Below are 23224 nucleotides of genomic sequence, written 5' to 3' on the forward strand. Positions count from 1 at the left end.
ACTCTACGTAACTGGAATGCTATCAAACACTGTAAAGAAGCAAAAAAGAAATCGTGTAACTCAGAACAGAGAAAATTTCCAGAAATTAAAGTAATAAAAAACTGAATATCAGCATATAAGACGCACCGTTTTTCAGACCTATTTTCAAAGAAAAAAAGTGCGTCTTATACACCAGCAAATACAGTACTCTATTAAGATGGAAATGATATCCCTCATTAACTTAAACGGGAATAATGATCATGTGCTTGGTCAAATTACAGAAAGATGCAAGTTCGACTGGCCAAAATCTATGACCAATGCAGTGCTGACCTAGCATTAGCGACAGTGTGAACAATCTGGCAATAATCTTAATAATACAGGTCTGTAGCTCTAATAATACAGTAGTAAGTATGGCTCACTACTGTGTGGTAAATGCATAAACTTTAGGTTCATGTACCACTGAACATCTTTAGGTTCTTAAGGGAGGTGATAGCAAAGTACCAATCAGCCAGTACCAGAAAAGTCTACCCTATCAATGGCTAGTCACTGTAATAGTAATCCTGCTCAGTATGAGAGAAACTGCAGGTTCAGACACTTGGTCGAGTGACCAGTTGTGTGAAGCTACCATCTGTGGGATTATGACTGAACACCTCTGTCAGAATCCCGTCTAGCCACTACAATGATACCATTGGTGCCTTGTGCGTTGAAAGGCAACGCTAGCCAGAGTTGCTTTCATACTGTTACGATGATTGCTCTGGAGATGAGGCTACTAGAATAGACGCATCAAGGCAGCCGTTGAACTATGCGGCCGCTGCTTCCTACACAGCACAATTCAGGTGTGACATGCATGCACCATATCGTCCGCAGACGATATGGTGCATGCCTAGGTACTGGTCTGGGTGTCATGCTTAGAAGAGCAGCCACTATACTGTGATCTATTGAGATTCATCCTCTGAGGAATGAAGACTGAGTTGAGGTGTGTGAATGAAGATCTCGGGACTTCATTCTAGTTGGCTAGTGAGAGAGAGGAATGAGAGTAGGAATAAGAAAACAGCATCAGACAACAAGGAGAGAGGAAGGTGAGAGAATGGGAGAGACAGCAGATGAGAGGAAATTGCAGAAAGATGAAAGTATAGAAGCTAGGGATAGAGAGTTGAGAGAGAGGAACGAGAGTAGGAATAAGAAAACAGCATCAGACAACAAGGAGAGAGGAAGGTGAGAGAATGGGAGAGACAGCAGATGAGAGGAAATTGCAGAAAGATGAAAGTATAGAAGCTAGGGATAGAGAGTTGAGAAGAAGTAAGGAGAGCGGCAGAGATAGAATAATTGGAAGTCATAAGAGTCAGGGATACAAGTGAGAGAAGGACGAATGAATCTATTCGAAATGTCATGTATGGTGATTCAATGATTCGGGATGTGCAGAGTAGGATGCCAGAGGAGTTCTTGCCTGGCAGAATGATGGAGAATGTGGCAATGGCAGTGAAGGGAGTGAAAGTGTGGAGAAGATGATAGTAATGGTTGGGATGAATGACCTGAGAGGTAGAGTGAATCATTCAGCATAAAATTTGAGATTGATGATAAACATAGTGCAGAAGAATTGTGTTGAAGGAAAGATAGTGAGCATGTTTCCCTAGAATGATAATGTGGAGTGGAGGAGAAGAGCAGTGATGACGAATGAGATGATAGCGAGAATGAGTAGAAGTATGGAATATGTGGAGCTTTTGATGACAGAAAGGAGCTGTATGTGAGAGACTGATTGTATTTGAATGCATAAGGGCAGAGGCATTTGGAGAGACTGTTGTTTTCTGGGCAAGTGAGTGTGTCAGGATAGGGAAACTAGAATTGCACAGAAATGCTGCAGAGATAGACTGAGAAAAGAGGGGGGGATACACTATATTACAGAACAAGGTAGAGTATGAGGAAAGGAATAATGGCTATAAAAATACTGCAATACACTGGTTTATCCATATGTAAATGCTAGGAGCATTAGGAAGGAAATGAGTTTGTGGAACTGATTGACTTAGTCTCTCCAAAGGTTACTGGTATCGGTAAAACTTGGTTAACTGAGGAGAATGTTCTAACAGGGATAGAAATCAAAGGATATAGCATATTTCAGCAGGATAGGGAAGGTAAATATAGTGGTGTAATGCAACTCTTGATAAGAGATGAATTGTGTGCTCTCAAGGTGGAGAATCTCAGTGGAAATAGCACTAATGGCTTTGAGCGTATATAGGGTGAGATTGATGTTTATAGGACAAGATATTTAGTGGGATGTTGCTAAAGACCAGGAAATATAGATGGTGATGAGGAAATGTTTAGGCAAATTAGTTTGGTTAGTGCGAAGTGAGCGATCATTATGAGGGACTTCAACTATTGTGATATAAACTGAACAGAGGAGACAGCATGCAGTTTGCAATTAAGGGAACTGAATTTTTGGATTTCTTGAAAGACAACTGTCTTAGGCAGCATGTGGTGGAGAGGAACACAAGGAGCAAGAGTTCTGGATTTGGTCATAACATCAGAGGATCTGATCGTGACTAAGATGACATACACCAAGGTCAAAATTTGGCATCAAGATTTTTTTTATGTCCAAGTTTGAATATGAAGGTCTATACTCCAATGTAAAAGTAATTTTCTAGTACCAAATTGAAGATTATTAATTCAACTAGCATAGGAGTAACCACCTTATCCTCATCTTACAGTTGGGAAGTCCAAGGATGCTTGGAAGGCTGTGAGTGCTTAAGTGCCTGTTAAAGCCACTCTCAGCTGGAGAGCAGAATCACTACCTGCTAGGCCAATCAGGCCGTCATATCATATGAATTATTAATACAGAATTTTAATAATTTAAAAGTAAAAGCATTACATCATCCAGTTAATAGGAATAATTATCTATTTCATTCAAAACATATAATCATTCTCCCCCCCTTCATTTTTTTCATTATAATACTATTTACTTAATAAATATGCACACAAATTCACAAGAAATGTCTCAATGACAATGTTATTGTTAATAATTACGTCTTCAGGCTAGTTTAGGACACCAGTATACATAGGATTTGAAATAAGAAGTGATCATCATTTAATTATGAGCAGAATAAACTTCAATAATATATTGAAAGAGTGTAAGAAAGTTTTTAGAATTAAAGCTATCAGACATGAGATGTAGAATCAAATACACAAATATTACTGAAGAAAAAAAATACGAGTATGAAAATAAGAACCAAACTTTGGAGATTCACTGGAAGACCCTGAAAAAACATTGAGTGATTCAGCCAGAAAGATGTGATGACGTTGTCTGCAAGGATAAAAAAAATCAGAACTATGGAGGGATCAGGAAGTTAAGAGGCAGTGAAGGAAAAGAAGAAATCATGTTAAAAATTCCTGGCAAGTAAGTGAGCTTGTGCTCTGAAAGAATTCAGAGAAAACAAAGCACTGTGTAAAACCAGCTACACAAAAGCCATGGAGACCATTAGGTTCACAAAAAAGGAAAATAAATATCAGAAAGGAGCAAAATATTCTAGAAGCTACTGAAAAAAGAAACAGATGATAAAGGTGGCATGAAACTTAAAGATAAAGATATTCTAGATGACAGGATTAATTACTATGAAAGATTGCTTAAATAAAACAAGCAGTGACAGCACAGTTGTAGAAACATTCAAGAGGAATGCAATTAGAAATATGTATCAATACTTGAGGTAGAAAGAAAACTATCAAAAATCTGAAATGTGAAAAGGTAGCTGCAGCAGCATCATCTGCTAATGATGTACAACCAGAAATACTGAAATATGAAGGTATAAAAGCAGCTACACTGCACAATTCTGGTAAAAGGATTGAATTTCAGATGATTAGAGTAGTGCTCTCATAGTAACCATCTATAAAAAGGAAAATAAAACTGAATGTGAGAATTACACAGCAATTTCCGTACTCAGTGTTTCTGGTAAGATTTTCTCAAGAACACACTTGAGAAAAAAGCTATGAAAACTTGTGGAAGGGAAGCTTGGAAAAGACAACCTGGGTTCAGGCCAAACAGAGACTGTCAACATCAGATTTTCACTTTAAAGTAAATAGTTGGGGGTGCTTAAGGGTCAAAGCTGTATAACTGAGAGGAGACCTCCACATAGCCTTTAAAGGAAAGCAGAGAACTGACCAGGGCTTCTGACCTAATGTCCAATCCTCACCGTCTCGTGGTGCACACTGTTGGATATCTACTTGGATACTGAACGAACGAGAATGGGCTGCCAATTTGGGATTTAGCCGACCAAATTGTATTCTTATTGGTTAAACCAAAATAAAGAATGATGGTACAACATGACAAAATTTCATGCTGGCTGGGGCTTCGCCCGGTTAAACAAGGCCCCGCCCCCTGCTGTTTTCGCCAGGGAACCAGGGCGAACAGCAAAAAGTCAGCTACTGGAATAAATCTGAAAACACACCTGCAACTCAACATCACCAAAGTTAAAGATCGGTACTATCAACATAAGAAGCCTGAATAGCAAAGAATTGGAGCTAGCTGAGGAATTAGATAAGTACTAGATCAACATAATAGGAGTGACTGAAACAAAGAAGACAAAAACTGGTGAGATCTTTCTGAGCAATAAATACAAAATGTTATATTCAGGCAATGACAATCAAGGAAAAGAAGGAGTAGCCATAGTATTCAAAACTAAATATGAGGCTAATCTTCTTGAATGACAGTCAGTCTCAAGTAGAGTAATGTGTGCAAATATGAGAATCGGGAACTGGACAATGAGACTGATTTGTGCCTATGGTCCCACAGACGGTTCTACTAAGGTAGAATTGGAGGAATTTTTTGAGGCTTTAAAAAAAGAACTGACACAATGAAAAAGGAAAAGTTCGTCCTTGTTGGGAATCTAAATAGCAGAGTAGGAAATGATTGTGAGACATACAAAAATATTTTGGGAAAATTTGGAGAAAAGATCAAAGCTAATAATAATAGCAAATGCCTGTTGGATTTCTGCTCAGGGCATGGACTGGTTATTACTAACACCATGTTCCAACATAAAAATGTGCACAAATTCACATGGAGAGAAGAGGCTAGGAATAAGAAAAGTCTCATTGACTATGTTATTGTTGATAGTGATGTTTTCTCCCTGGTGCAGGACACCAGAGTGTACAGAGGATTTGAAATTGGAAGTGATCATTATTTAGTCTTGAGCAGGATAAAATTGAATTTCATATTGAAAAGAATAACATGTAAGAAAGTTTTAAAGCGAATAAAAGTTGAGCAGCTCTCAGATTTTAACCGTAGACTAAAATATACAAACATAATTCAAGAAAAAAATGAAAGAGTTTGAGAAGAGGAATCAAACCTTGGAGATTCAGTGGCAAGCTCTGAAGAAAACATTGATTGATTCTGACAGAGAGGCATGTAGTGAAGTTGTCTGCAAGGATAGAAAAATTAGAACTCCATGGTGGACACAGGAAGTTAAAGAGGTAGTGAAGGAAAAGAAGAAAGCATATCAAAGTTCCTGGCAAATAAGTCAGCTTGTGCTCTTAGACAATATAGACACAAATGCAAGAATGCTAAACACTGTGTAAAACTAGCTAAACAAAAGTCATGGGAGGACTTTGGCAAGAATATAGAAAATAAATATCAAGAAGGTGGCAAAATATTCTGGAGGTTGTTGAAGAAGCTTAGGAATGGAGGAAAGAGTGCTGTAAAAGGAGTTAGAGATGATAAAGGTGACATGAAAACAGGAGAAAAAGATATCCTTAAAGTATGGAGTAATCACTTTGAAAATTTGCTAAATGAAACAAGCAGTGATGACAGCACAGTGATAAAAAAAAAACACTGACCAGGCATGCAGTCAGGAATACATATCCATACTTGAAGCAGAAAAAGCCATCAAAGGCCTGAAATGTGGAAAGGCAGCAGGAGTAGATGATATTCGACCAGAAAAGCTGAAGTATGGTGGTATAAACCACCATACTTCAGCATTTCTGGTCGTATTATATTATACCAGCATTTATGGTGGTATAAACCACCATACTTCGGCATTTCTGGTCGAATATCATCTACTCCTGCTGCCTTTCCACATTTCAGGCCTTTGATGGCTTTTTCTGCTTCAAGTATGGATATGTATTCCTGACTGCATGCCTGGTGAGTGTTTTTTTTTTATTACTGTGCTGTCATCACTGCTTGTTTCATTTAGCTATTTTCAAAGTAATTACTCCATACTATAAGAGTCTGACAGTGGCTGCACTGCATGCATAGTTCAGAAAGCCTGGACAGAGGGACGAATTCCCGATGATGGGAGTAGAGCCCTCATAGTACCCATATATAAAAAGGGAAGTAAAACTGAATGTGAGAATTACAGAGGTATTTCCCTGCTGAGTGTTCCTGGCAAGATTTATGCAAGTATACTTGAGAAAGGGTTGAGAAGAATTGTGGAAGAAAAGCTTGGTGAAGAACAAGCTGGATTCAGGTCAAATAGGGGCTGTTAGGATCAGATCTTCACTTTACGACAAATAGTGGAGAAATCCTGGGAATATAACAAAGATCTGTGTTTAAGTTTTGTCGATTTGGAAAAGGCATATGACAAGGTGCCAAGAGAGAGCTATTCAAAACGCTACAGTTATATGGTGTCAATGGGGCATTAGATCACTCAATACTTAGTCTTTATTTGAGTTGTAAGTCAGCAGTCAGAAATGAAGGAAGTACAGGAAGATGGTTTAATGTTAAATCTGGTGTGAGACAAGGATGTACATTATCCCCTCTGTTATTCATTATCTATAGGAATCACATTATGAAGGCAAGTGGTATTAAACATGATATCAAAATTGGAGATGTTAATGTTAGCTCTGCACTTTATGCATAATATGTTATACTTCTAAATAAATCCGGTACAAGTCTGGAAGATTCATTGACTAAATTGAATAACTGTTGTAATAGATATGGTATGAAGGTCAGCAATAAAAAGACAAAGACAATGAAAATAGGCAGAATCATTGAAAATGTGAATGGAGAACCTGTGGAACAAGTAAAACATTTCAGCTACTTAGGCTCGTTTTTAGTGAAGATGGTAAATTAAATATAGAAATAGACAACAGAATCAACAAAGCTGGTATGGTAGGAAGTCAATTGAATAAATTCATATGGAATAAAAGAGAAATTAGTCGGAACACTAAATTAGCTGTATACAAGACAGTGTTCAAACAAGTTTTAACTTATGGATCTGAGAGCTGGGTCAGAAGTAAAACACTTGACCAAAGACTAGAGACCACAGATATGAGAGTCCTGAGAAAGATTAGAGGCGTGAACAGATGGCATCAATGGCAATATCATATTAAAAATGAGGATATTAGGAAAGAATTTGACATTGTCAGCATCCAGGAATGCGTTAGCAGTGCTAATCTCAGGTAGCATGGTCACTTAAACAGAATGGGCGAAGAAAGATTAGCAAAACAAGTGTTCTCTGCCAGGTTGGCAGCAAAACGATCCAGAGGAAGACCAAGATAGGTGGATTGATACGGTACAAAGTGCCTTAGACAATAGAAATATAAGATCTGATAATGTTGGAGTCTTGACAAGTAACAGACTGATTTGGAGGAAAATTGTAGATAGGAAGTTAGTAATGATGTAATTTTTTTCATGTAGTACTATCATATCCTGTACACCCCTTGTGGGTATATGGCAGGAATTTGATGATGATGATGAGTAAATAGTTGTGAAATCATGGGAATATGACAAGTATCTCTATATATCTCTATATCAAGTAACACACAGACTAAATTTGAGATGTGCTTGGAAAAAAAGTCAACGGACATAGGCAAGGTGCATCGTGCTGGGCATCGACTGGAACACAAATCTGCATAAAAACATTCAGAAACAAGGCTCACAAAATGGGTTTCCATGGTAGGACCACAAAATATGCAAGCCCCACAATACCAACATGCAGTGGTGCAAAGAGTGTGTACAGTGAGATATCAAAGCTTGGAAGTCCGAGCAGATGAACAGTTGTGGCAGATGCCCTGTGAGCATCTCTCATTAGAGTGCGTAACTCCAACTATGAAATTTGGAGGTAGCAGTGTAATTGTATAGTCCTGTTTTTCCTGGTTTTTGCTTTGGACCTCTTTTTATGGTGCCAGCAATACTGAACTCCAAGAGAAAAAAGGATATTCTGAAAAATGCAAAGCTTCCTACTTTGTGGCATTTCTAAGGAACTGACCATTGTTTCTTTTAGCAAGACAATGCACTGTGTCATATGGCTGCTGCTGTAACTGCAAGGTTTGTGACATGAAAATCACCACAGTTGACTGGCCTCCACAGAGCTGATTTCAATCCTACTGAACTGAACATCTGTGTGATGAAATGAAGCATCAGGTGAGGTCAAGGAATGTCAATCTCATAACACCTCATTACATGCCTACAAGAAGAATGGTCCAAAATTTCCATTGATCAATATCATATCCCTGTGGAAAGTATGCCCCATAGGAATGTCATGGCTCTTTGTTCCTTACACTATAGTGTCTGTTGACTTCTTTCCAAGCAGTGTAAGTCAGCAGTTAAAATTGAAGGAGGTATAGGAAGATGGTCTGATGTTAAATCAGGTGTGAGAAAAGGGTGCACATCATCTTCATGGCTATTTAATCTATATAGATCACATTATGAAGGAAAGTGGCATTAAACCTGATATCAAAATTGGAGACGCAAATCTAGTTCTTTACTTTATGTAGATGATGTTATGCACCTAAATAATCCAGTCCAAGTCTACAGGATTACTTAGCTAAATCGAATAACTGCTGTAATAAATTTCATGTGAAAAGCTATGTAAAAACATTGGCTGCATCCAAAATGGAGAACCTATAAAAGAAGTAAAATGTTTCAACTATTTAGCACAATTTTTAGTGAAGCTGGCAAATTAAATATAGAAATAGGCAACACAAAATTAGCAAAGCGTGGATGGTAGGAAATCAACTGAATAAATTTATATGAAATATGAGAAATTATTTAAAACACGAAACTGGCTATACGCAAGACATGTTGAAAACAAGTTTAACTTATTATGGATCTGAGAGCTGGGTTAGAAATAAAAACCTCGATCAAACACTTCAGATCACAGTTCTGAAAAAGATAAGGAGAGTGAAAAGATGGCACCAATGGCAGTAACATATTAAAATTAGGATATTAGGAAATAAGTGGCATGGTTAGCATTCAAGATTGTGTAAGCAGAGCTAACCTCAGGTGGTGTAGTCATCTAAACCAAATTGGAGAGAGAGAGAAGGTTAACAGAATAAGTGTTTTTTGTCAAGATGGAAAGAAAAAGACCCAGAAGATCAAAGTAGATTGATACAGTAAAAAGTGCCTTAGAATACCTGATAATATTGGAGTCTTGGCAGATAATAGATTAATTTGGAAGAAAATTGATAGGATGTTAATAATGCCATAATGTGGTTCTCATGTGGTACTATCACAATATCCCGTACACCCATGAGGATACATATCAGGAATTTGATGATGACATGTTGACATTTCTAGCCTCTAATGTACAATTCAACACAAGCTTTGGATAAAGACAGTAGTTTTGTTTTGAATTTAAACTAACATTTAATCCTCACATTAAACATGTAAATGGAAACCTCATACAAAATAATTATATAATAAATTTAATTAATATTAAGTCAGTTATTAATTATTATACAAGAATCCCTCGATTAATGCGGTTAATTAATCCCTCGATGTTACCGTGTATATCAAAATCATGTTAATCAAATCTAATAATCAATGGTAAAAATTACAATTCGTCCATGATCGATTACTGTATTAATAATTCGTTTTATATGGTACTCTTTTAGGAAAGATAAAAAATGAATCCAAAGTAAATGTTTAATAATGTTAAATTGTGAATGAAGATATTTAATATTATAATACTTCATTCACATTTAACATAATCCACCATGTCATAAGCAAGACTTGTAAATATCATTTGTTGTTAGTCTCTTGCTTGTAATATATTATTCATATAAATGCTTCGAGTTTTGTTTGTTATCAATTAATTATTTAATCTTAGAATATGTAAATAATAATGAAAAGACTCTATATAAATATGTCATTCATTTTATTTAGTTTATTCTGTAAAATTTATTATAAGAAACTGTATGTATGTAAATTTAAATGTATATTATATGAATTGTGATATATCTTTTTATTTCTGTATGTAAGAGTGGCTTTATTCTTCTGATTGAATTTGATTGGCTGCTAAAGGAGAAACGGAGTTTATTTTAGTTAGCTCGTGCGAAAAACAAGCTACTGTGTATAAACAGAGAGGCTAGTGGATATAAACTGAACTGGTTAGAACCGGATTTTTGGAGGGAAGAAGGAAAGTAGTTGATTGGAAAACGAAAAGTAAGTGAAAAAGGAGAAGCTTTAGAGACAAGAGAGAGACCGGTTATGTGTAACAGAAGGGGGAGTTGATATATGCCCTAAATCGACTACGAAAGGACCGCGAATTAATAGACATCGTGAATTACTTCTATGGAAGTTCTGATACTACAATATTTTCTGAGTGGTTTGTGGAAGAATAGTGCAGAACTGAAGTTAATACATAGAAGAAAATAAGGAATTAGTAGATAACCGAAACCTAGTGCATCAAGACTTGCATATTTCTGTGTCTATAATTCAGTTATTATAGTGGAAGATTTCTTTAGTATTGTGTTGCCATAAAGTAAAAAGTCAATAAGAATTTCAAGTGTGCCTAAGCGTATTCAATGTGTAGAAGCAGTAGCACGGTAAGAGTTGTCCTTTCTGTAACCTGTGAAGCTATAACAGTTAACTCCGTCGGATATATTTTGACCCTAGCTGTGGTGTTATGTCGATTAATGATCGGATGTTAGATGTACTGAAGTACTTTCCCCTCGAAATAATAAGGGTCATGTTGTTCTATTAAATGTTAGCTGACTGAGAAAGAATAAAGTGTAGCCTGTCATAAGATTATTCATATATTCAACTTGTTTGACTGAACATAAATAAATGAATGTTTATTGATTTAAGGATTGTAATTATTCTGAATACTTTAAACTGATCTAATCATATTTGTTATATGATTCATCCAGTTGGATAGAGAGAAATATGTCAGAGAAATACTAATGCTTTATGAATTAACAATTGTTAACATTAGTCATGATTATCAAACCTAATTGAGAAGTTATTAGTGTCTGAATGTGAAACCTTATAATATTTTAATTGGATATCCTTTTGCAGATAGTCATACTTAAATGTATATATTGTACTTTCCCACGTTAAATGTTTTCTTTCGTTGAGTTAAACTTCATAAAAATTAATCGGACCTTTGTGGAAGACTTAAATACTAGTAATAACCTCGGCATGAAGATAAAGTGATAATATAAGTTTAGTTGATGATTGATTCCTCTATATTATTTAGACTAATCTGAATAGAGGGTGGCGCAGTATAATATAAATTTCTTTATATTCAGATGAGCATCAACCAACAACTAACCAAGTATAATGGAAATTAAAGAGGTAAAGATAAAAATAAATAACCAACATAAATGGAACAGTTAGCTAGGTAGGACGACACAACAATAAATACTTGTACCTACATTATTTACTGCAATTTTTTTATCAAAAGAAGTTATCAAGAGTCGTTTGAACAGTTTTAGTTTTTTTCTTATCAGCATAAATTCTACTATAACAAGCAAAATGACTCTCCAAACCTCGGCAAACAAGCAATAAAACATAAAGAAAAAAACACTGCAAATATAATACATGATGGTACAAATTAAGTGGATATTGAATCTAACATTATTTCATAGCCGAATATAGAAACTACAAGAGTTTCGTGCCTAATATATAGAAACTAAAGTTTCGGCTGATGCAAGCTTAAGCAACCTTATGGGCAACTCATAGCAAGGTGGAATAAGCTCCAGATCACTTTCCTTAGTATTTTCCATAATGTAAAGCACATCTCCTAGCGGACATGTATGATAAATAAGCCTTTGGCTCTCTATTTCAGTAATACATGATGGTTTGTTGAGAGTTTATTTTTCACTTGGTTAGACTATAGTAAGTTTAGTTTAATCCTTTATCCAAGTGTGAGCAAACAAAGTTTGCGCCTGAAAGTACCTTCAGGACTGGGGTAAGGTAGTGCAACACCAGGCAACTCGTTGCAAAGGTGGAGAAAGCTCTCTCATCACTCCTATCTCAGTATCTCCCATAATGCAAAGCACATCTCCTTGCGGATATGTGTAATGCTATGCATTAAGGCAAGGGCCACTATCCATACCGGTTTCGACCTTTATTGGGGTCTCGTCAGTGGGAGCCAGGCCCAGTAGTGGAGATACAAAGGCAGAAGCAATGAGAGGTCATCCTAACCTATAGGAGTTGCCAAAGGGAGTGCAACCTTAATATTAAATTACTCCGGATTCAGAGAAAGATGTTGAGAGTTTATTTTTCACTTGGTTAGACTATAATAAGTTTAGTTTAATCCTTTATCCAAGTGTGAGCAAACAAAGTTTGCGCCTGAAAGTATCTTCAGGACTGGGGTAAGGTAGTGCAACACCAGGCAACTCGTTGCAAAGGTGGAGAATCTCCCATAATGCATTAATGCATAGTGTTACACATATCCGCAAGGAGATGTGCTTTGCATTATGGGAGATACTGAGATAGGAGTGATGAGAGAGCTTTCTCCACCTTTGCAATGAGTTGCTTGGTGTTGCACTACCTTACCCCAGTCCTGAAGATACTTTCAGGTGCAAACTTTGTTTGCTCACACTTGGATAAAGGATTAAACTAAACTTATTATACATGATGGTTTATTTATTTTCAGTTACAATCTAGAAATTATTGAATTTCCAAGGGCCACTATCCATACCGGTTTCGACCTTTATTGGGGTCTCGTCAGTGGGAGCCAGGCCCAGTAGTGGAGATACAAAGGCAGAAGCAATGAGAGGTCATCCTAACCTATAGGAGTTGCCAAAGGGAGTGCAACCTTAATATTAAATTACTCCGGATTCAGAGAAAGATGTTGAGAGTTTATTTTTCACTTGGTTAGACTATAATAAGTTTAGTTTAATCCTTTATCCAAGTGTGAGCAAACAAAGTTTGCGCCTGAAAGTATCTTCAGGACTGGGGTAAGGTAGTGCAACACCAGGCAACTCGTTGCAAAGGTGGAGAATCTCCCATAATGCATTAATGCATAGTGTTACACATATCCGCAAGGAGATGTGCTTTGCATTATGGGAGATACTGAGATAGGAGTGATGAGAGAGCTTTCTCCACCTTTGCAATGAGTTGCTTGGTGTTGCACTACCTTACCCCAGTCCTGAAGATACTTTCAGGTGCAAACTTTGTTTGCTCACACTTGGATAAAGGATTAAACTAAACTTATTATACATGATGGTTTATTTATTTTCAGTTACAATCTAGAAATTATTGAATTTCCAAGGGCCACTATCCATACCGGTTTCGACCTTTATTGGGGTCTCGTCAGTGGGAGCCAGGCCCAGTAGTGGAGATACAAAGGCAGAAGCAATGAGAGGTCATCCTAACCTATAGGAGTTGCCAAAGGGTGTGCAACCTTATTATTAAATTACTCTGGATTCAGAGAAAGATGTTGAAAGTTTATTTTTCACTTGGTTAGACTATAATAAGTTTAGTTTAATCCTTTATCCAAGTGTGAGCAAACAAAGTTTGCGCCTGAAAGTATCTTCAGGACTGGGGTAAGGTAGTGCAACACCAGGCAACTCGTTGCAAAGGTGGAGAATCTCCCATAATGCAAAGTATCTCCCATAATGCATTAATGCATAGTATTACACATATCCGCAAGGAGATGTGCTTTGCATTATGGGAGATACTGAGATAGGAGTGATGAGAGAGCTTTCTCCACCTTTGCAATGAGTTTCTTGGTGTTGCACTACCTTATCCCAGTCCTGAAGATACTTTCAGGTGCAAACTTTGTTTGCTCACACTTGGATAAAGGATTAAACTAAACTTATTATACATGATGGTTTATTTATTTTCAGTTACAATCTAGAAATTATTGAACAAAGAATAAAAAAACAACAACAACTAAACCATACTATACTGACATCGTAGGTCGCGGTATGTCTCTCAGATACAATTTACTGTCAAATATCACAAACCTTTACATAACATGTGTTAAACCAAACTGACAGCAAAAAACAGTGCAGAATATCACTCGCAACATATGAATGCACAGCTACTCATGACCTCCAAGCTATACACTGAATTGTGTAAGAATATTTATATTAAACATTTTGCACGTATCTGTCAGATCAGCTGCGAGCTTCACAGGGCTAAAGGCACATTAATCAAAACTCTTGCCGCATATATAAGCATTGCCGCAATTAATTTCGTCACGTTAATCAAATCCCGCATTAAGCAAAACTGCGTTAAGCAAGGGATACCTGTATTGTTGAATGTAAGCATTCATACATATTTGACAATTTGAATGAATGTCTGCATCCACAACTATGTTAGAAAACCATCTTGGAAAATTCTATATCAACACTATTTGGAAAATCATATATCATAAATAGAAAGGTTAAAACTTATAACTTACTGTTTGCAGATATTCAATATTGAAGTCAAAATCTCTAAGAATACTTGAAAAGATTGATATCAAAGTTGATTTCTAAGAAATGGAAGAGGGAGAAAAAAAATTAAACAATTTTTTACAAAACCAATACTTACATTGTGAAAAATCTTCAACATTAATCATACAACAATATAAATTGAAGTTTAAGAATTGTTTATGAAATATGATGAATATAATATCATTTCACACAGGAAGTCTGAAATGATGGATATAAAAGAAATTACTATACAGTTATTTATTTGGGTTATTTAGAATTAATAACAAGCAACTACAGCATGATACAAGTGCACTACCTAGGATTCTCACCTAGATCTTTTCAGCAAAATGGCATGGTTCATTCTTCTGATTACAGTTCTTGCAGTTTGGTCGAAATATGCCAACCTGCAGGAGGGGATCCTGCAAGTGCCTGGATGATCTGAATCTGATCTGAGATCTTTTATTAAGACTTTAACAGTGTTAGACAACAAGACTCTAGATTTCCTGACAATATCACTCAGATTCCACTACCTTATATTATTTGGATTTCTGAACATACAGCTAAAGTTCTAAAACCTCTTAATATTGTAGTATCCTTTCATCCCATCAGGAAGATTTCTACCTTCCTTTTTTCACCTAAAGACAAGCTTTCTCCACTCAATCTTCCAGGTGTCTACTAGATCCCATGCTCTTGTGGTTTGTCTTACTTTGGACAGAGGCAAATCTGCAGCAACATAAATGAACAATGTAAATCTTTATACAGCACCATGAAATGGAACATTCTAGCATAGCAGAACAACTAGGCTTTTACATAGAAGTAGATTCCTTATAGAGAGCTTATATAAAGAGAAGTTAGACCTTTCTACAACAATCTAATGTACACAGATATAATGGCCTTCAGTTATGCCCTTTATGGGAAATATTATTTTATAATTTTTATGCAAATTCCTGATTATCGTATTTTTATTTTTTTAAATAACTGGGAATTTTTCTGGCCATTTGTTATCCTATTAATGTTACTGTGGTGCTTTTTGAAAATGATTCTTTATTTGTAATTTTATATTGTGTTCCATTTTCTATGTACTGAGGATGCCTGATACATAAGCAAAAATTTTACAGGCTAATAAATTTATTTCATGTAAGTTTCAGCTTCCATGTTCAAATTTTCCTGTATAAGTGACCATGCCACTTGAGATTAGCTCTGCTAACAAATTCTTGAATGATAATAATAATGCCAAGTTATTTCCTAATATTCTCATTTTTAATATGATACTTCCATTGATAGCACCTGTTCAGTTCCCTAATCTTTTTCATTACTCTCATATCTGTTGTCTCAAGTCTTACATAAATTACGTTCTTTCTCATCCCTTGGATCCATAAGTTAAAAGTGGTTTCAACAGTCTTGTATACAGCTAGTTTTGTGCTTTGACTACTTTCTCTCTTAATGCAGATAAATGGATTCGATTAACTTTCTATTACACCACATTTTCTATTTCCATTGTCAATTTCCATGCTTAATTTGTCATTTTCATAAAAATTGTGCATTAATAGCTGCCATGTTTCACTTTTTTCTATAAGTTTTCCACTGTCAGGATGTAGTTGATGTTTTCAATGTTTCTGCTTATTTTCACCATCTTTGTTATTGCGGATTTTCATACTAAACTTATTACAGCAGTTATTCACGTTGCTTATGAAATCCTGCACGCTTGTACTCGATTTATTAAGAACTTAATGTCACCTGCATGAAGTAAAAAGCAGAGATTAATTTCTCCAATTTTGATATCAGGTTTAATGCTACTTTCATTCATAATGTGATCCATATAGAAGATGAATAGCATATAATGTGAAGCAGTGTTCGCTAAGTGTTCCTTCCACAATTTTTCTTAGCCTTTTCTCATATTTACTTGCATAAATCTTACCAGGAACACCACTCAGCAGGAAAATTACTCTGCAATTCTCACATTCAGTTTTATTTCCATTTTTATAGATGGATACAATAAGAGCTATACTCAAATTGTCTGGAATTCAATCCTTTGACCAGGTCTTCTGAATTATGCAGCACAACCCCTATTTCTGGTTGAATATCATCTACTCCAGCTGCCTTTCGACGGTTCAGGTTGATGACTTATCGATATGTACTCCTGATTGCATTCCTCTTGAATGTTTTCTACCACTGTGCTCTCACTGCTGGTTTCATTTATCAACCTTTCAAAGCAATTGCCAGTCTGGTTGGCCGAGTGGTTAACATATCCACTCTTCAGCCAAAAGGCAGTGGGTTCGAATCCTGCATGGACATGGAGGTTTGTGATTGTTTGTGAAAATACTAGTGGTGGTAGTGGGCAGTAGATAACTGGCGTAAATGGTGGTAGCTGCAGTTCATTGTAGTTGGTGGATTGAGTGGTGGAGACGCTATCCCTCGATGAGTTTTTTGGACTTCCTGGAGGTGTCACGTAATAATAATAATTAGTTCAGACATGTAGGATATCTTTATCTTCAGTTTTCATGTTACCTTTATAATCCTTTTGTTTAGCTAGTTTTACACGGTTCTTTGCTTTCTTACATTTTTCTGTGTATTTACTCAGAGCAAAAGCTGACTTACTTGACTGACAGGAACTTTGGATACCCTTTCTTGATTTGCTTGATTGCCTCCTTAACTTCCCAAGTCTACTACGGAGTTTTGATTTTTTCTATCCTTGCAGACAATCTCACCACATGTGTCTCTGGATGAATCAATCAATGTTTTCTTCAGCATTTGCCATTTATATCCAATTAATATCCCAGGTTTGATTCTTGTTTTCGAACTCTTTCATTCTTTCTTGAATATTATTTGCATATCTGAGTAACAGAATTCTTAAAAAGAATATTTTCCCTCTCACAAATGCTTTATAGTTCTGATTCATATTAGGACAGAATACAGTAACAACTGAGTTGTAAGTTGAATAAGACATGGCTACACCATGATACTACTAGTCTTTGCCATTTCCTTCTGACTCAGTTGGCACTTAATATTATTACCCACGACCTCATGGAGTCAAAGACTCATCTAGGAGGTCCTTTTATCATACACACAGCTCATTATACCGTGCTTTAAACACACTCAGATTCTCTGCAGACACCACACTCTCAGGCAAGGCATTCCAATCATTCACAACTCTGCATGAAAAAAAACCTGCTTCTCACTCCCCTGCTCACACCCTCTTTATACAGTTTCCAGGGGTGACCTCTGGTTCTTCCCTGATCTCCCGCTATTTTCTGTAGAACCTCTCCAGCATTGATCCTATAACAATCCCTTACTAACTTGTAGGTCTCTATCATATCTCCCCTCTTCCTCTTGTCCACCAGACTCTGCAAATTGCATCTTCTCAATCTTTCCTCATACTCGACATTCCAGAGGTTAGAAACTACCTCAGTCAGTCGCCTCTGGACCCTTTCCAACATCTCTTCATCCACACAATTGTCCATGTGTGGCATAATTAAAGTCTTATACAATGGAACAAGAATCTCCCTACTTCTACAAGTTAGTGTCGTCATTCCAAGAAGCCTTTGTGTTGTCTTCACAATTTTGGCTATGTGTCCCCTAAATTTCAGATCCTTATCCACAATCATCCCCAGATCTCTTATTTCCTCCACCTCTGACAATATATCCTCACCAAGCATAAATTCTGCATCCCATCTTTGTTTTCCAAATTTTAAAACCTTACATTTTGCAACATGGAACTCGCATTCCCATTCCCACTTTATTGCAGAAAGTGTGTAAATTACTAAGACAAGATCTTTCCTTTTACAAAGCCATACTACCCCCCATAGAGTACCACATTCCTATTTGCCCATTCTTGATTTCCACCCTTAACCAACTTTTACAATACCTTAACCACAATTCCTAAGATAGCCAATCTGTAATTTAAAACTTAAGTCTTAGGACACTTTATGTAACAGAACTATTTTGTCTTTTTTCCACCACCAACTTTGCTCCAACTTGTGTAATAGTACTCATTGTGATATTCTGTCAAGCAGGATTGAACATGAAACCTAAACTATAGAGTAGTATAAGGCACAGCTGAATCAAAGAGAATGTAGGTGATAAATAGTGTGCCAGTACACGATTTCATATTGGGACCACCACTGTTCAATTTTTACATCACTGATATTGTGAATGATCTGAGGGCAAATATCAAAGGTATAAGAACGAGATTTTTTACTTGAAGAGTGTTAAATGAGTGGAATAGGTTGCTAGAGGAGGTTATGTATGCTTTCTCAGTGAAGAACTTCAAGAAGAGATATGATAGGCATTCTGCCAATAATAATTAGTGTAGGCCTCCCACAATGAGTAACTACTCTGTGAGGATGTAGTAAAATAATAATAAAAATGAGGCTATCACAAAAGCTAAACCAATGAAAGATTGTTACATGAAATAAAATGACAAAAAAGAGACAGAAAAAATTCAAGAAGAATGCAATCAGAAGTGCATATCAAATATCTGTGGTAAAAAAATGAAAATCAGATATCTAAATTGTAAATGCTATACTAACAAAAGTGCTCATATATGGAGGCACAAAGGCTTTACAGTGATTACGCTACATTATTCCAAAACCTAGTCAAATTCGAGATGACTGGAGCAGAGTACTCACAATACTCATCTATAAAAGGGAAATAAAACTAAAGTTACAATTACACATAAGATTTATGAAGTATATTTGACTAGAGACTAAGAAAAATTGTAGATAAGAAATCTCGAGAAGAATCAGAATGGTTCAGGCCAAATAAGGATTTGTCAAAATCAAATTTGTACTTTGCAGTAAAAATAAATGAGAAATCAAAAAGATCCATATTTAAGGAAAAGGTATGTGGTATGGTGCAATTATATGGTGTAAAAGAAATATCATACAGAGTAATATACATTCATATTTGTTAAATTAGGGAAACAAAACACACGTGTTAAAAAGATTATTTTACTGATTAATAATAAAATAATAACTTTACGTTTTGACCCCTGTATTGAGGTCATCTTCAGAAGGATACATTCAGAAGTATAAGAACAAGCTACATGCTATTGCACTCTATACAAGTAAATTACATCTACGTTGTTAAGTAATCTTTTTTCTTAGCCTGCCCTCTAGTGAAAAATAAATAAATAAATGAAATAAAAATAAAAAAATAAAATAAAATAAACAAAAAATAAAATAAAACTACAATAAACTCTGCTAAAGTCCTCATGTACTAGGATTCTTCTGGAATTATACAGTTATATTACGATTATCTTCTGGATTTGCACAGGTTGCTATTGAATGTTCAAGGGGAAAAAAAAAAAAAAAACTTCACTAGGTTTTGTATTGAGATTTTTTTTTCTTTGTGGTTGCTATGAAGGTTGTAGATGGGTCCTCCACATTCTTGGAATTGTTAGACCATCATTTTTATTCAGATTCGGATCATGTTTGAGCATTTCACATGCTTCCTTGAATTTCCGCTCGAACCAGGCGGTGTAGGGACTTGGTACCTTTCCAGTCAACATACCACAGAATTGACTCCGATACCACAGATAATTCCAGAAGAATCCTAGTACATGAGACTTTAGCAGAGTTTATTGTAGTTTTATTTTATTTTTATTTATTTTATTTTATTTTATTTATTTAATTTTTTTTTTTTTCACTAGAGGGCAGGCTAAGAAAAAAGATTAGTTAACAACGTAGATGTAATTTACTTGTATAGAGTGCAACAGCATGTAGCTTGTTCTTATACTTCTGAATGTATCCTTCTGAAGATGACCTCAATACAGGGGTCGAAATGTAAAGTTATTATTTTATTATTAATCAGTAAAATAATCTTTTTAACACGTGTGTTTTGTTTCCCTAATTTAACAAATATGAATGCTGATCACTGTGTAACCTTAAAAGAAAGAGTAATATACAGTCTATACTTAAAATGAAAGTCAACACACTTTCATCACATTGAAAATGAAGACATTGAAAAGGAAAGTGACATTATTAACATTTAAAAATGTGAGAGAAGAGGTGGTGAAAAAAAAAAAAAAAGTGGCTTGGTTTCTTAAACTGCAAAACAAGCAGTGGATGCCAATACAGGGAGGAAAAAACATCCAGAGAAACAAGATCTAGGCAGGTTGATACAGTTAGTAATGACTTAGAAGACCAGAACTGTAGAGCAAGATGAATTTGGAAGGAAACTGTTAAGAGGAACTAGTAATAAAGCAAACTTAATTATGTAGTACTATCAAATATCCTGCACATTCCTTGAGTGTCTGTATCAATAATTGGTGATGTAATACTCTGAGTATTTAAGGCTCAGGTGCTGGTAAGGTCTCCCACCCAACATCTAAGGCTAGCCAACAGCAACCGCAGAGGATGCCACTCATAGAACTCGTCTTTATTTATTCAATCTCATTTCTTCCACTTATTGTTTCTTGTGTTTGTGTATGTGTCTGTGTTATTACAATTTTAACATTGTATTCCTGATGACATCTCTGTGACTGAGATGAAATATTGAAATCGATTAAACTTGTTTATTTCTCTTTGTGCTGCAAATTATTTCATTAAAGTGCAACATGAATTTTAATTATGTTGCACTTTAATGCACTTGTCAAAGAAAGCTTTGACAAGCCTTGTAATGCCATTCAAATGTCACGAGCTTTAAAATTTTGTACAAGCAATGTCAAAGGAAGCCCTTCATGCCAGTCTACAATAGGGAAAGGAAAACCTGGTCACCTTTAACACTATCAGAACACTTCTACTTTTTTTTTTTTTTTGCAAAAAAAAAAAAGTAGAAGTTTTCAGCTTTTATATTCCCTTGCCCTTGATAATATGCATTGCTAGACAAAGTGGGCCTGTCTTCTAAAATGACATTTATTTCTAGTCTGTCCTAGCATAAATAAATCATATTAATAACTTTCCTCAGCCTCTAAAAAACTTGGCATAATTTAATGTTAAAGATTACTTTTCAACCATTCCTTTACTAAATCTACAAACATCAGATCCACCTAATGCTAAAATACGGTTCTCCTGTTTAGAGCAGTACACTAAAAACTTACTTTAAAATTCTTGATGCTGCCTGGAGAAAAGCAGTCTAACTGATTAATGATACTTCTTTGAATGGCTCACTTCAAGCATAGACATCTCTGTTTCACAAATGGAGTGTTTCAGCTTTGTCTTTTCTATAAGTATACTTCCATGGGAGCTGGTCCACAGAACCTGCACCCATCATTCTTTTTAGCAGCAGGCACATTAAAACATACACAGAAGCTGCTCACCATCATCAGATGTTAGCAACTGGAAACTACCCAATATGCTTCTTCCCTTTTCTTTCATTCCATCTGCCTCTATACTCTGAAATGGCCTTCATCATGATGTTTCAACTACAGCATACAGTTGTAGGTTGTAGTTGTAAGTAAAATATCAATAAGTTCCTTCTCCCTTAACTCCTGCCTTGTGCATGTGTTTCATATGTACAAAAACTACTCATTTTACATTTAAGTGTCATGCATAAAAAAGTTTCCTCACAAATGTATGTGGACAATGCGATAGAAAGTAGAACTAAAACAGAAGTATATGACTGATACTCATGTGCCTGTTGTAAACAATGACATACAATTTTCTGTTATATGTGTTTGGATGTATGCGTGTATATGCATACACATCTCTGATAGTCTGACTCTACCTAAACAAATATTCCTAGATTTTTTTCTTGATATATACTTGGAGGTGGATGGAAACTGTTAAGAAGCTGCATGCAGTCCACACAGCAATGACCTCTCATGGAGTTCTGCAACTCCATGGAAGTCTGATGATAAATGATTCTGCTGCCAATCATCGGTATGAAAGAAGAAAGCAAAATAATTGGGTAACATAAGGCATTAAAATTACCAACAGTCTAATGTTATTACAGTATTTAGAGGCTATAATATTACAATATCACCAAAATCAACAATGAATGCATCTTCAATTTTGATAAAGTAACAAATATAAAAATTACTTACAGTGGGATTTTTAAGTTCTTCAGGGGTTATATTCATATGCAAATATGAAGTCACAAATTCAAAAATAATTCCATCCTTGCACAGTGGAGTTCTTTCTGCCATATTCTGAATCTGAAAAATGGGAACCATATAACATGAAACTTTATTACTATAATTATTATTATTCAGTGCCTCAAAGGAGCCCACACGCACACATGACCACGCATACACAAACTGTCATTTCTTTTTGTGAATTCCTTACCATTACTTGCATGTCCTCGAACTCTGAAGGCAAGCAAGCTAATACAATCAGTCACCATTTCAAGAAAAAAATCTAACTCTCACCACTTTATTGATTGCATTCATTCTCAACTTTCATGGATGCCCTCTCATCCTATCCCCATCCTCAATAAAATGAAAAATTAAATACCAGTATCCTACATAATCTTTTCAGAAGTTTTGTAGGTCTACCATATTGTCCCTCTTTCTCCTATTTGCAGTCCACACATTCTAATCTCTCATCATAATCTTTATGCCACAATCCCAATAGCATCTTGAATGCTCTGCTTTGAATGCTCTTCATATCTGCATAATCTCTGAAACTAGGAGACCAGATCTAGACACAATAGGTGAAGGTGTACAAGACCTTGTAAACAGGCAAAAGGATTTCTTTATCCTTACATGTCAATGTTTGCTTTAACATTAAAC

General features: G+C 35.7%; 1 protein-coding gene across 2 annotated transcripts in view; it reads right to left on the reverse strand.

The window, feature by feature from the left end:
* LOC150103007 (uncharacterized) overlaps window positions 1-23224 on the reverse strand; it is a 200216-nt gene that overhangs the window by 165040 nt on the left and 11952 nt on the right. The window contains exons 2-3 of one of the 2 annotated variants that reach the window (XM_090398150.1): window positions 22538-22648; window positions 14541-14612 (exon numbers count right to left, since the gene is read on the reverse strand). In XM_090398150.1, the coding sequence (XP_090254276.1) occupies window positions 14541-14612; window positions 22538-22639 (174 nt within the window). In that variant the 5' untranslated portion in view covers window positions 22640-22648. The remainder of the gene's footprint in view (window positions 1-14540; window positions 14613-22537; window positions 22649-23224) is intronic. The other variant, XM_090398151.1, reaches the window with a different exon arrangement.

Source organism: Typopeltis vanoorti, chromosome 9 (genome assembly GCF_054136105.1).
Source record: "Typopeltis vanoorti isolate ZY-2024b chromosome 9, IOZ_Tvanoo_1.0, whole genome shotgun sequence".
NCBI lineage: Eukaryota > Metazoa > Arthropoda > Arachnida > Uropygi > Thelyphonidae > Typopeltis > Typopeltis vanoorti.